Source organism: Lipotes vexillifer, unplaced genomic scaffold, assembly GCF_000442215.2.
Source record: "Lipotes vexillifer unplaced genomic scaffold, Lipotes_vexillifer_v1.1 scaffold1062, whole genome shotgun sequence".
NCBI classification, from domain to species: Eukaryota; Metazoa; Chordata; class Mammalia; order Artiodactyla; family Lipotidae; genus Lipotes; species Lipotes vexillifer.
The window spans coordinates 144,148-155,494 of NW_006772550.1; the positions used below are offsets into that span (position 1 = coordinate 144,148).

At 52.8% G+C, this 11,347-nt stretch overlaps 1 protein-coding gene across 1 annotated transcript; it reads left to right on the forward strand.

Annotated features, from left to right (window-relative positions):
* The first annotated feature begins 1,333 nt into the window (after window positions 1-1,333).
* On the forward strand, window positions 1,334-11,071 carry LRIT1 (leucine rich repeat, Ig-like and transmembrane domains 1). Its single transcript, XM_007447607.1, has 4 exons — window positions 1,334-1,455; window positions 5,203-5,669; window positions 8,564-8,869; window positions 10,098-11,071. The coding sequence occupies exons 1-4, from the start codon at window positions 1,334-1,336 to the stop codon at window positions 11,069-11,071; spliced, it is 1,869 nt and encodes a 622-aa protein (XP_007447669.1).
* Window positions 11,072-11,347: the final 276 nt, after the last annotated feature.

Sequence of the window (11,347 nt, forward strand, 5' to 3'; positions counted from 1 at the left end):
TCGGAAGAGAGGAAGGAATGGACACCAATGTTTCCTGGAAGCCAATGTTGTCCAAACAGGCCTGGCACAGGTATTTTGTGTGTATACCGGGGCCCCAGGTATCTGTCTTCGTCACACCTCACTGCTGTTGGTTTGTCTAGGCGCATGGGCTGAGGAACCTTCTGGAAAAGCCATAGGAACCAGGTAGGGTTTTCTGGGCCAAAGGGCAAAGCCTTGGAGTCGAACGTGAAGAATAAATGAGTGAAAGGTGGTGTCTATGGTGGGATGAGGTTGTGGGTAGGGGACAATCAGTAAAAACCGACAGAGGCTTTTAGCTTCTCTCAAAGCTCTGGGAGATCCTGCTCTGGGACCCTCCTTGGAGTGAGATAACTTGAGGGGAGGGGCACTCTCTGCCCTTAGGCCAAGACACCTCATGCCTTTGGCATTGGTGGTGATGCCCTGAAGGCTCAGATGGCAGCGATCTGAGACTCGGTGCCACAGGGTACCCCAGGAGGCAGCTGTTTGCCCGGCGGGCTGGGAGAGTTCCTGGAGTCCATGGGAGATACGTCTGCGGTTGCCCCCAAATAGCTGAATCTTCCCAGCTCCTCCGTGAGCAGGTACTTGGAAGTGCCCGTGGAACTGGGTACTTACTACTCCCAAGAAAGCTTCTGTTCGCACAGGCTGTCAAGGTCTGAGAAACATGGGTTGTTTAGTTTTCATAAACACCCTGAGTGGAGTAACATTACTTCCCTCTGGCAGATGAGGACACAGAGGCCGCAAGAGACCGTGTGACTTACCTGACGTCACAGCCTGCAAATGGAAGAGATGGGATTTGAACCCAGCTGGCCTGGCCCAGCACTTGGGCTCTTTCTAATGCCTTCACCGCCTTCATCTCAATGCCTTTTCACTATAAGACAGGGTCACTGGAGAGGATTTCCAGTGGCCCTTATTAGAGGCCAGCGTTCTGTCTTCATCTCTTTTGAGCCCAGGCACCCTGTGGGGGCTGTGCAGCCGCAGCCTGGCTGGCATAGGGCAGTCCAGCAGCCGCTTGCCCCTGGGTGGCTGCCCACTTCCTGCTGGGCCCTACATGCTCTGGGCCTGAGGCTGTGGCTCTGGAAGGGGATGCCCCACCCCCATCTTCAGGACTGGGTGATTCCAGGAAGCAATAAGCCGCTGAGCCGCTGTGGCCAGGGCTCCCCCTCCCTAATCCCCAGCCTGTCCATGATTATCCGATGGCTTCAGTTGGGGGTGTGGGCAGCCCATGAGCCGGTGGGCAGCTGCTGGGTTTGCTGGGCCAGCAGGACAGAGCAGTCAGGGACAGGCCCCTGCCCGGCCTATAGAGGAGCCAGGAGCCATGAGGGTGGCGGTGGGCATTCTGTGGCTCCTGGCCCTCGGAGGACCCCCGCAGGCCCGGGGCGCCTGCCCTTCTCAGTGCAGCTGCAGCCTCCATGTCCTGGGCGATGGCAGCAAAGCCAGGTATGGCACCAGGTGTGCGGGGTGGGTTGCCCAGCCTCCAAGGCTCCACCAGCTAGGCTGGGCTGGGAGGGGTTGGATGCATGGCCCTAGGACCGTGGCGCGGTGAAACCTCCATCTCCCTGGCCCTCAAGACCCAAGGGTCTTGTGGGGCTTGTCTGGGCTTCATTTTCTTCCAGTCAGCAGGGTGTGGCTCTGCCTCGGGGGTGGAGTGGAAGTACCAGGTACCTTTACACATGGGGCAGGGGTGGGGCACAGGTGTGCCAGCTCCAGAAATCCTTCCTGAGTCTCCCTCCAGGATCCTGTGAGTAGAACCCTCTCTAAGGGCACAGGAAGTCTCCCCCTTACCTCTTTCTTTTCCTCTCCTTCTCTCCTGCCCCCTACCATCCTCTATCTCCCCAGCCCCTTCTTTCCCAGGACTCTTCCATTCTCTTGCCCCACCTCCTGGGGGTACCCAATCATATCCCAGGTATTTCTTACTGCCCCACTCATGATGGGACCACCCGATTCCTCATACTCTTCCCACTTTGTGTCTCCTCTGGCCCAGCCCCCAGGAGCCTCAGCCTTGACCCCTTTCGATGGGCTCTCAGAAAGGCCGGGAGTGCCCATTCCATTGCAAGCAAGGGTCCCTCCATCCTCAGCGTCTTCTTTGACTTTCCTCATCCCCCATCTGAGCCCTGAGAGCACCTCCATCCCCTTCTCCTCTCCCTGGGACGTCCCCAAGGCTCCCGTGTTGTGGACCCTTGCTCTTCCCCCATGGCTCATTCCCTCTCTCTCTTTGGCAGTCTTTAAACTATCTTTTCTCTCACCTCTTCAGCCCATCCGTTAATGACCACTGCATTTCTCAACTTACTCAGAGATTTCAGTCTCTGGTTGAAGGTCTTTCCTACCATCTTTCCAACCTTCTGGAATTTCATCCTCCCTTTCTCCCTTGTCTTAGATGGGTGTTGGGGAGCCACTTATGGCTTCTGATCAGGACAGCAATGTTATCAGTGCAACTCTTTTTTTTTTTTCCTGCGGAACGGGGGCCTCTCACTGCTGTGGCCTCTCCCGCTGCGGAGCACAGGCTCCGGATGCGCAGGCTCAGCGGCCATGGCTCACGGGCCCAGCCGCTCCGTGGCTTGTGGGATCTTCCCGGACCGGGGCACGAACCCACGTCCCCTGCATCGGCAGGCGGACTCTCAACCACTGCACCACCAGGGAAGCCCTCAGTGCAACTCTTTCAATGATCTTAGCAATAGGTCAGGGTGATTGGGTATGAGGGGAGGTAGCGAAAGGGGAGGCACCCCCAAGAAAGGATACCCCATGTGGTCTGAAGAACAGGTAGAGCTCCATTTTTGGCCCAAAGCTGTGATGCTCCAACTCATGTGGATCATCAGAGGTAAGGACCTTCTCCCCGAGGGAAGCCAGGGCTAAGCCCTGAATAGGCCAGGAATAGCCCATGGCCAAGGACAGTGTGACCAGGGTGACAAAGAGCCTCCCTTACAGCCTACAGAGAGCACAGAGCTCAAAGTCATACAGCATCAGTGGCAGAGCTGGTCCTGGAACCCAGAACTTCAGTTCCATTTCAAGAACTCTTCTTACCTGGTGATGCTGCCATGGGCAGGGACCAGGGAGGGCTTCTGATAGCAGGTTGACTTCAGGATGGAAAATGAAATTCCAAGGGCAGTTTCCAGGGCCCCTAACATCAGCCATTGGTTATGCCTCCTCTGAAGCCAGAGCTCTCACCGTCATTTCTACCTGCCCAGAAGTCCCAGAGCTGATAGGCACTGGCCCATCTGCATGGAGTGTGAGGAATGAGGGGAATGAGGCCATGAAAGGCTGTTGGAAAACCTGAGATCCCCAGTGGCCAAGAGCACAGGTTGTGCAGTCAGACAGAGTCTCCTTTTGTGTCTCAGACACCTTCCTCACCCCATCTTTAACCAGGGTCTCTCGGAGGGCCCAGCCCTTACACCTGAGCACCTGATGGACTTGCCTGTGCTCCATGCTCCCCTATCATGAACAGAGTGTGTGTACTTGTGGGTCCTGGGGTTTCCTGGGGCGGGGGTGGGGGTGAGTCTGGGCACCTGGAGAGATGTGCGCCCTTGTCCTTCATGCCTGATTTGCCCCACCAGGAGCCGTGCGGTTGGCCTGTGCTGGCTCTTATTGGTTTCTTTGATCCCTCCATTGACCGTTTTCTCCCCCTTCCAGCACATGTTTTCCCATCAACTCCCTTCCTCCCACCTACATCCAGACCTTCCTCCCTGCAACACCCAAGCTTCCATTATCACTGAAGGTATCATTGCCTCCAATGCTTTTTCTTCCTTTGCTGGATTATAAGCTGTATGGGGACAGGGGCTGTGAGTCTGATATTCTTCTGTCACTCAGTAGGGGTTCCATGTATATCTAAAGAATGAATACAAGTGGGCGGAAGTAACTGGGCCTTTTGTGGGCACCATTGACAAAAGCAAGCCAAGCCCAGCTGACTTTGAGTACTGTATGCAAGTTAAGCTGAGGGATGCTGGTGGAGCGTGTGTGTGTGTGTGTGTGTGTGTGTGTGTGTGTGTGTGTGTGTGTGTGTGTGTGGTGTCAGGAAGAATGATATGAGCAATGCGTTATGACCTTACGAGAGAACAACCTCTCTTAGCAAAGCTAAACAATATCCCCACCTCACTCCCACCCCACCTCCTTCAGTGTGAGCAGAAACATCCTCCAGACGAAACTGGGGCTGCACAAGGGCTGGGTCCCTCACGGCCAGACTCAAAGTTTCGTTCTCTTGAGAATCTTTCCCTTTTTACCGTCTGTGTGTGTGCTGCTCTCAGTGATAGCATTTAACACAGTCCTGCATTGTCAGCTCCTCGAGGGCGGATACTGCCTCCTGTTATCTCTCTATCTGCTTTAGTGTCAAACTTAATAGAATGAGGTTTAAGAAGTCACTGTTTGGGCAGAAGGAGCATTGGAAGGAGCTGGTAAGACTGACCTGATGTACTTGCAGTGCTGGGATGCAGAAACTTACAGCAGTGCTCAATAGCAATTGGGCTTCTACAGGTGACAGGTATGCAGAGCTGGTACACACATGAGCTCATTTAAACACCCAAACCACCCTGTGCGGTGGAGTCTATTATTCTGGGGAAACGGAAGAAAATAGAGGTTACATAATAGACTCAAGGATACACAGCCAGCAAGCAAAGAGCCCAGAGGTGAATCCAGCTGTGGGGCTGCAAAATTCCAGCTTTTAAACACCTTGATCATCTCATGGTCCCTCAGTGTCAGGAGAGGCTCGAGGCATCCCGTGTGTGGCTTCCAGTTCTGAAGCCATTGCTATATATATATATATTTTTAAATAAAGAAAAGCCAAAGCAGTCACAAAAACTGAGCTATAATTTAACAAAGGAACCCTTTTAACTCATAGATGCAATGCAGTGATGCACAAAATGATCTCAGGATTTATAAATACTATTCATTCTTAGTGCACTGCAGGTGGTGTAGGCTGTAAGGGGACACAGTAGTTCAAGCTTGAGGTCCTTCAGGCCAGTGACGGAGACCAAACGGCCCTCCTGGGACACTTATGAGAGGCTCTGCAAGCAAGAAGCTCCCAAAGAGAAAACAGAAGGAATCTTGTTACTAGCCCACTTCCAGGGCACACCGCAGTCTGGGTTTGGTGTCCTATGAGGCCATGCGCACCAGGGGGTCTCTTGAAAGGAGGTTAAGTAAGGGGGAATCTCCGACCCCACAGGACCTTTGCTCAAATACTCCCATTTCTGTAACCAGGACAGTGGTGTGCAACGACCCTGACATGACCCTGCCCCCAGCATTTGTCCCTCTGGACACCTCCAGCCTGCGCCTGGAGCGGACGGCCATTCGCAGGGTGCCTGGGGAGGCCTTCAAGGCGCTGGGCCGCCTGGAGCAGCTGTGGCTGCCCTACAACGCACTCTATGAGCTCAACGCTCTGATGCTGAGGGGCCTGCGCCGCCTGCGTGAGCTGCGCATGCCCGGGAACCACCTGGCCACCTTCCCCTGGGCGGCGCTCAGGGACGCCCCCAAACTGCGGCTGCTGGACCTGCAGGCCAACCGCCTCTCAGCTGTGCCCCCGGAGGCCGCGCGCTTCTTGGGGAACCTCACCTTCCTTGACCTCTCCAGCAACCAGCTGCTAAGGCTCCCCGAGGAGTTGCTCACCACCTGGACTCACCTGCAGACGGGACCCTTCCTTCCCGGCCACCACGTCAAGCTGGTCCTAGGTAAGAGATGGCATCCTTCACTTGGAACCACTTTTGTGAGACTTGGGGGTCTTAGGCAAGTTTATTAAAGCCTCTCTGAGACTCAGTTGTTTACCTGGAAAATCACACTTGCCTTCTGGGTTTGAGTAAAGATTGAATGAGAGGCACACATTGGTAGGTAGGTTTAGGAGCTCAAGCTCCCAGCCAGACTGCTGCAGTTCAGACCCCAGCTCTGCCCCTTTTCCCTGTCCCATGAGGGGTTGGGAATCATGGTGAGGCCCTGGCAGAAAGTGGGTAGTAGGGAGTGGGTGGGCAGTGTCAGAAGAGAGGCCTCCTGGCAGGTGTCCCTGGAGTATGCCTTGGCTCATGTGAGGTCCAGCACTGAGGGCTGGAGCAATCTTAGAGCAGTTTGGGGCAGCTCCTGCCCTGAGGCCTGGGAGAGTCTCTCAAGGAGGGAATATTTATTTATTTATTTATTTATTTATTTATTTATTACTTATTTTTGGCTGTGTTTGGTCTTTGTTTCTGTGCTAGGACTTTCTCTAGTTGCGGCGAGTGGGGGGCCACTCTTCATCGCAGTGCGCAGGCCTCTCACTGTCATGGCCTCTCTTGCGGACAAGCTCCAGACGCGCAGGCTCAGTAGTTGTGGCTTACGGGCCTAGTTGCTCCGCGGCATGTGGGATCCTCCCGGACCAGGGCTCGAACCTGTGTCCCCTGCATTGGCAGGCAGATTCTCAACCACTACGCCACCAGGGAAGCCCAAGGAGGGAATATTTAGACCCCTCACTTCCTGGATGTGGAGCAGGGAACAGCAAAGCCCATTCCAGCTCCATCCACCCTACAGACTATCTCACCTGATAAAGGACATTGTATAGGGTAGTACTTACATGGAAAGACGTTGTTTCTTTGAAAATCAACTTTGAATGTCCTATATATATATATATATTTATATTTTATGCCCTCTTCTGATTATAATTCCTTCTCCCCCTCCTAAAAAGTAGCCACTGTTAAGTTTATTTGCATGTTCCCTATCATTTACATTTACATACACATGCATATACAAACATACATGCACATAGAAATTTTAGCAAACATACACGCACATAGAAATTTTAGCTGTGTGTTTTGCATAAAATTTCATCATATCATATGTATAAACCAGCACTTTTTTTGCCCCGCAATATGTCTTGGAGATCTTTGTAAGTTACTACAAATGGATCAACTTCATTTTTTAAAACTCTGGCATAATATTCCATCATACAGTTATACTACAGTTTATTTAGCCATTCCTCCTTTTATGGGCCTTTAAATTGTTTCCATTATTTTGTTAACACCTGTGATGCCACAGAGAACATTCTTGACAATGCATCCTCGTGCACCAAGACAAATATTTCTCTAGAATAGGAACTGAGAAGTGGAATTGCTGGGTCACGGAGTATGCACGTTAGATGTTTTAATATTAATCATAGTCTCTAAAGTGCCAGTTCTTACCCCCCATCAGTAGTGTGCACGACCATCCATGCCTGTGTCCACTCTGCAAGCTTATTTGAATGCCAGCCAATGTGTGGGCTCCATTCTAGATGCTGCAGATGCTGCAGTGAACAAGATGGATGAACATCTATTCCCTCATGAAGCTAACAATTAAAGAGGTCAGAATGTTTAACTTTTGCCAGTCTGACTGGTGAAAGTTTCATTGTCCTTTAACTTTGCCATTTGTGTTAATTCTTTGGGGATTCTGTGTGAAGTCAGATAGCTCACCACCAGAGCTGGTCAGTGATGACTCTTGGGGTGCAGATGCATCAGGAAATGCATTTAACCAGTGACACAAGGTAGCCGTCACCTGGCTGGGATGGGGGTGGGGAATAGCAGAGGAGCCGGCGCCTTCCCAGCTAGTGCTCTAAAGGACCCGGGAGTCATGGATATACAAGCAGGTCTGAATCCACCTTCCCCAACCCTTGACATTTCCGTTTCCAAATATACCAAGTACATGTATGCAAACATATAATATGCTATTGATTAGATGCTATCAAATTTAATAACAATCCGTGGAGGGTAGAAAGGACATCACATTAAATGCATTCATTTTGTATTTAGAAATGCAAACATATGAAAAGGAACTGTGTCTTAGAATTGAGGACCCACAATACCTCTCTATATGTTGAAGGTTATTTGACAGGGTAGGTGCGTGACCTGCTTTCAGCTCTATAAAAGTGTTCAATTTTAAAGTGAAGAGGGCTGGGAATATAACATAAGATTGGATTCCCTGTCATCCTCACTCTTGTCTTTTTGAGCCTGTGTCAAAGGGACCATGGCTCAGAACAGCCACACTCTTTGCTGGGGTGATGCTGAAAGTGCCACTTATACTGGGAGGACAGGGGTCAGGGATTCCCTGGAGGTCCAGTGGTTAGGACTCCAGGCTTCCACTGCAGGGGGCCTGGGTTCGATCCCTGGTCAGGGAACTAAGATCCTGCAAGCTGCAAGGCAAGGCCAAAAAAATAAAACAAAAAACTTGGGGGCGGTGGTTGGGTTCATGAAGCATTTCTAGAAATGGATGGATTCTGGCATATTGCAATTATTGCAGAAATACCCACTGCCTGGCCGGTAGCCTGAGAGGATCAGCGCAAGAGTGGCAGAAGTAACTGCCAATTTTGTCGGCATGCTGTATGGCTTACCCAGTGCTTAATATCATTTATCTTTATTTATGCTTATAGCCACCCAGAAACGGGAGTAATGCTGTCATTCTAGATGAAGAACCAGGCTTAAGGTTGTAGTGAAGCAAGGAGCTGGGTCTGGAGGCCCGTTCTGCTGACCCTGAGCTCACAACGTGCCTTGTCCTCCCTGGGGGAGAAGGGGGGCTGGGACTGGGGATCTGAATATCTAGGGCTCACCTCCTGCCCTGCCTTTCACCCCTGCAGGGCTGCAGGACAACCCCTGGGTGTGTGACTGCCGACTCTATGACCTGGTTCATCTCCTGGAAGGCTGGGCTCCAAACCTGGCCTTCATAGAGGCCAGGCTGAGGTGTGCCAGCCCGCGCAGCCTGGCCGGACTGACCTTCAGCCAGCTGGAACTGAGGAAGTGCCAGAGTCCGGAGCTACGTCCGGGGGCAGCCAGCATCAGGTCCCCCTTGGGCAGTGCAGTATTGCTACGCTGTGGGGCCTTTGGGGTCCCTGGGCCGGAAATGAGCTGGAGTAGGGCCAACGGGCACCCACTCAACGGCACAGGTGTGTGAGCTCTGGGGACGGCTGTGCTGAGATCCAGACTGGGGCGGGTGGGTCATCATCCCACATGGCGGGGGACTGGGGCTTCAGGTTTGCCAGGGAGAGGGAGGTAGGCTGAGCAAGGCTCTTTACTCCCATCCTGTCTGAGTGGAGTTGGGGGACTCCGCCCAGAGGCTGGGCATGGGGACAGTGGCTTCAGTAATAACAATGGATCTCAACCTGTCCTGTGATATTCCACCAACCACTCTATCAGAGACTTGGGGCCCACCCTGAGAGGAGCAAAACACTGGCTTTTTGGTAGAAGATTCTCTCTTAGTGTATTTAATATTGATAGTAAGGTTCCAAGTTGTAAATATGAAGCCAGTATCACTAGGAGTAATTAATGCTAGGAGTTACCACCTATTGAGCGCTTCATGTGTTAAATGTATTACGTACAAGGTGTCACTGAACTTTAAAGAACAAACTGATTATCCTTCTATTGGGGGTATAAGTAAACTGAGGCTAAATGGTTGGTCTGCATCACACAGCTCGTACAAGGAGGATCTGCCTGTGCCCTTTTTGCTGTGCAGACAGAGGTGGTCCATCCCTGGCACTTGGTGGGGGAGGTTTGCAGGAGTCACAGCCCACCTACATGCAGAAAGAGGGTGAAGGAGGAATAATTTCTTGGCACCTGACCAGAACACCTCCCATCCCTCCCAGCTTTCTTCTGTGTTTCCCCCAACTAGGTTGGCAAGCATTGCTCTAGGACAGTGGGCTTGAAATCAATGTACAAACAAAACTGTGTAAGGAGCTCCACTAATGTAATACAGAAAGTTGGAGATGCTGTGATTGAAGTGGCAGTGGGGCCAGGCAGGGCTGTGCAGAGCACTTCTAGCTGGGCCTCTGCCTCAGGTTCACCCAACCCACCATACTCCCAAAGCATCAGTCTGCCACCCCTGACGGGTCAGCTGTGCAGAACTCAGGGCCTTGAAAGACACAGTTGGAGCATCTCAGGTTTAGAAGGCTGATCATTCTTAGACTCTGCCTCAGCCTGTGTCTCCCCAAATTTGAGCCCAGGTGATCTCCATCCCCATGGCTAATCTAAGAAAAGTTCAGTGATGCCCAGTCTGTTCTCGGGATAACAGGGTGTTTGGCAGAATGTACACAGTCCAGGGGCTGTGAACTCGGCCCTGGAAGGAAGCTTTGGGCAGATGGGCCCATTCATTCTCCCACACGTGCCTCTTCCCCACAGTGCACCAGGAAGTCTCCAGTGATGGCACGATCTGGACTCTGCTGGGCCTGCCTGCTGTGTCCCACTTTGACTCTGGAGACTACATCTGCCAGGCCAAGAACTTCCTGGGAGCCTCTGAGACTCTTATCTCCCTGGTCGTCTCTGAGCCTCAGACATCCACGGAGCACAGTGGGGGCCCAGCGGCACTGTGGGCAAGGACAGGTGAGGGGGCAGAAGCAGCTGCATACAACAAGATGGTGGCCAGGCATGTGCCCCACATCCCCGAGCCTGCTGTCCCAGCCACTCGGCCCCCTGTGCCCAACACGAAGGAGCAACTAATCCTCCAGTCCTTCCAGATGGGGGCCCCAGGAGAGCACTTGGATGTGCAGGCAGGACCCCAGGAGGCCCAAAGGGTGAGCTCTCTCAGGGTGGTGGGGGACACTTACCAGAGCGTGACATTGGTGTGGAAGGCCCCCCAGGCTGGGAACACAACTTCCTTCAGCATCCTCTATGCAGTCTTTGGGCAGCGTGACATGCGGCGGTTGGTTGTGCAGCCTGGGAAGACCAGTGTCACCATCCATGGGCTGGTGCCCAAGATCAAGTACGTGGCGTGTGTCTGCGTGCAGGGCCTGGTGCCCCGGAAGGAGCAGTGTGTCATCTTCTCCACTGATGAAGTGGTGGATGCTGAAGCCACTCAGTGGCTCATCAATGTGGTGGTGATCAGTGTGGCTGCCATCATCGCCCTGCCCCTCACGCTGCTCGTCTGCTGCGGTGCTCTCCAGAGCCGCTGGCGCAAGTGCCACACCAGGGGCTCCACCGAGGCCACAGGTGCCTACATCAACCTGGAGAGACTGGGCCACAGTGAGGACGGCTCAGAGGAGCTGTCCCAGCACAGCCTCAGTGAGGCCGACAGGCTCCTCTCTGCCCGCTCCAGCCTGGACTCTCAGGCCTTGGGCGTCAGGGTGGGCAGACGGATCAACGAGTACTTCTGCTGAGGGCCGTGCACACAGGTGCCTACACGCCTGCTCCCAACCACTCTCCCTCTTCGCCTCCCACACGCTCACTCTGACACCTGAGTCCATGCTCACCCACTCTTACCTACTTGGGTATCTGCTTACTCATACATTTACACACAACAACAACAACAGCTAACACTTATATAAGCACTTACTATGTGCCAGAAAGTGTTCTAAGTGCTTTATATACATTAACTGATTGAATTCTTACGACAACACTTTGCAGCAGGCACCACTCTTCTCCCCACTTACCTG

What these genes read in the sequence shown, in the direction of transcription:
- LRIT1 (XM_007447607.1), top strand. Translation starts at nt 1,334, where the DNA reads ATGAGGGTGGCGGTGGGCATTCTGTGGCTCCTGGCCCTCGGAGGACCC. An exon ending in CCACGTCAAGCTGGTCCTAG is followed by an intron (nt 5,670 to 8,563) that starts GTAAGAGATGGC and finishes TCACCCCTGCAG; the next exon opens with GGCTGCAGGACAACCCCTGG. An exon ending in GCACCCACTCAACGGCACAG is followed by an intron (nt 8,870 to 10,097) that starts GTGTGTGAGCTC and finishes TCTTCCCCACAG; the next exon opens with TGCACCAGGAAGTCTCCAGT.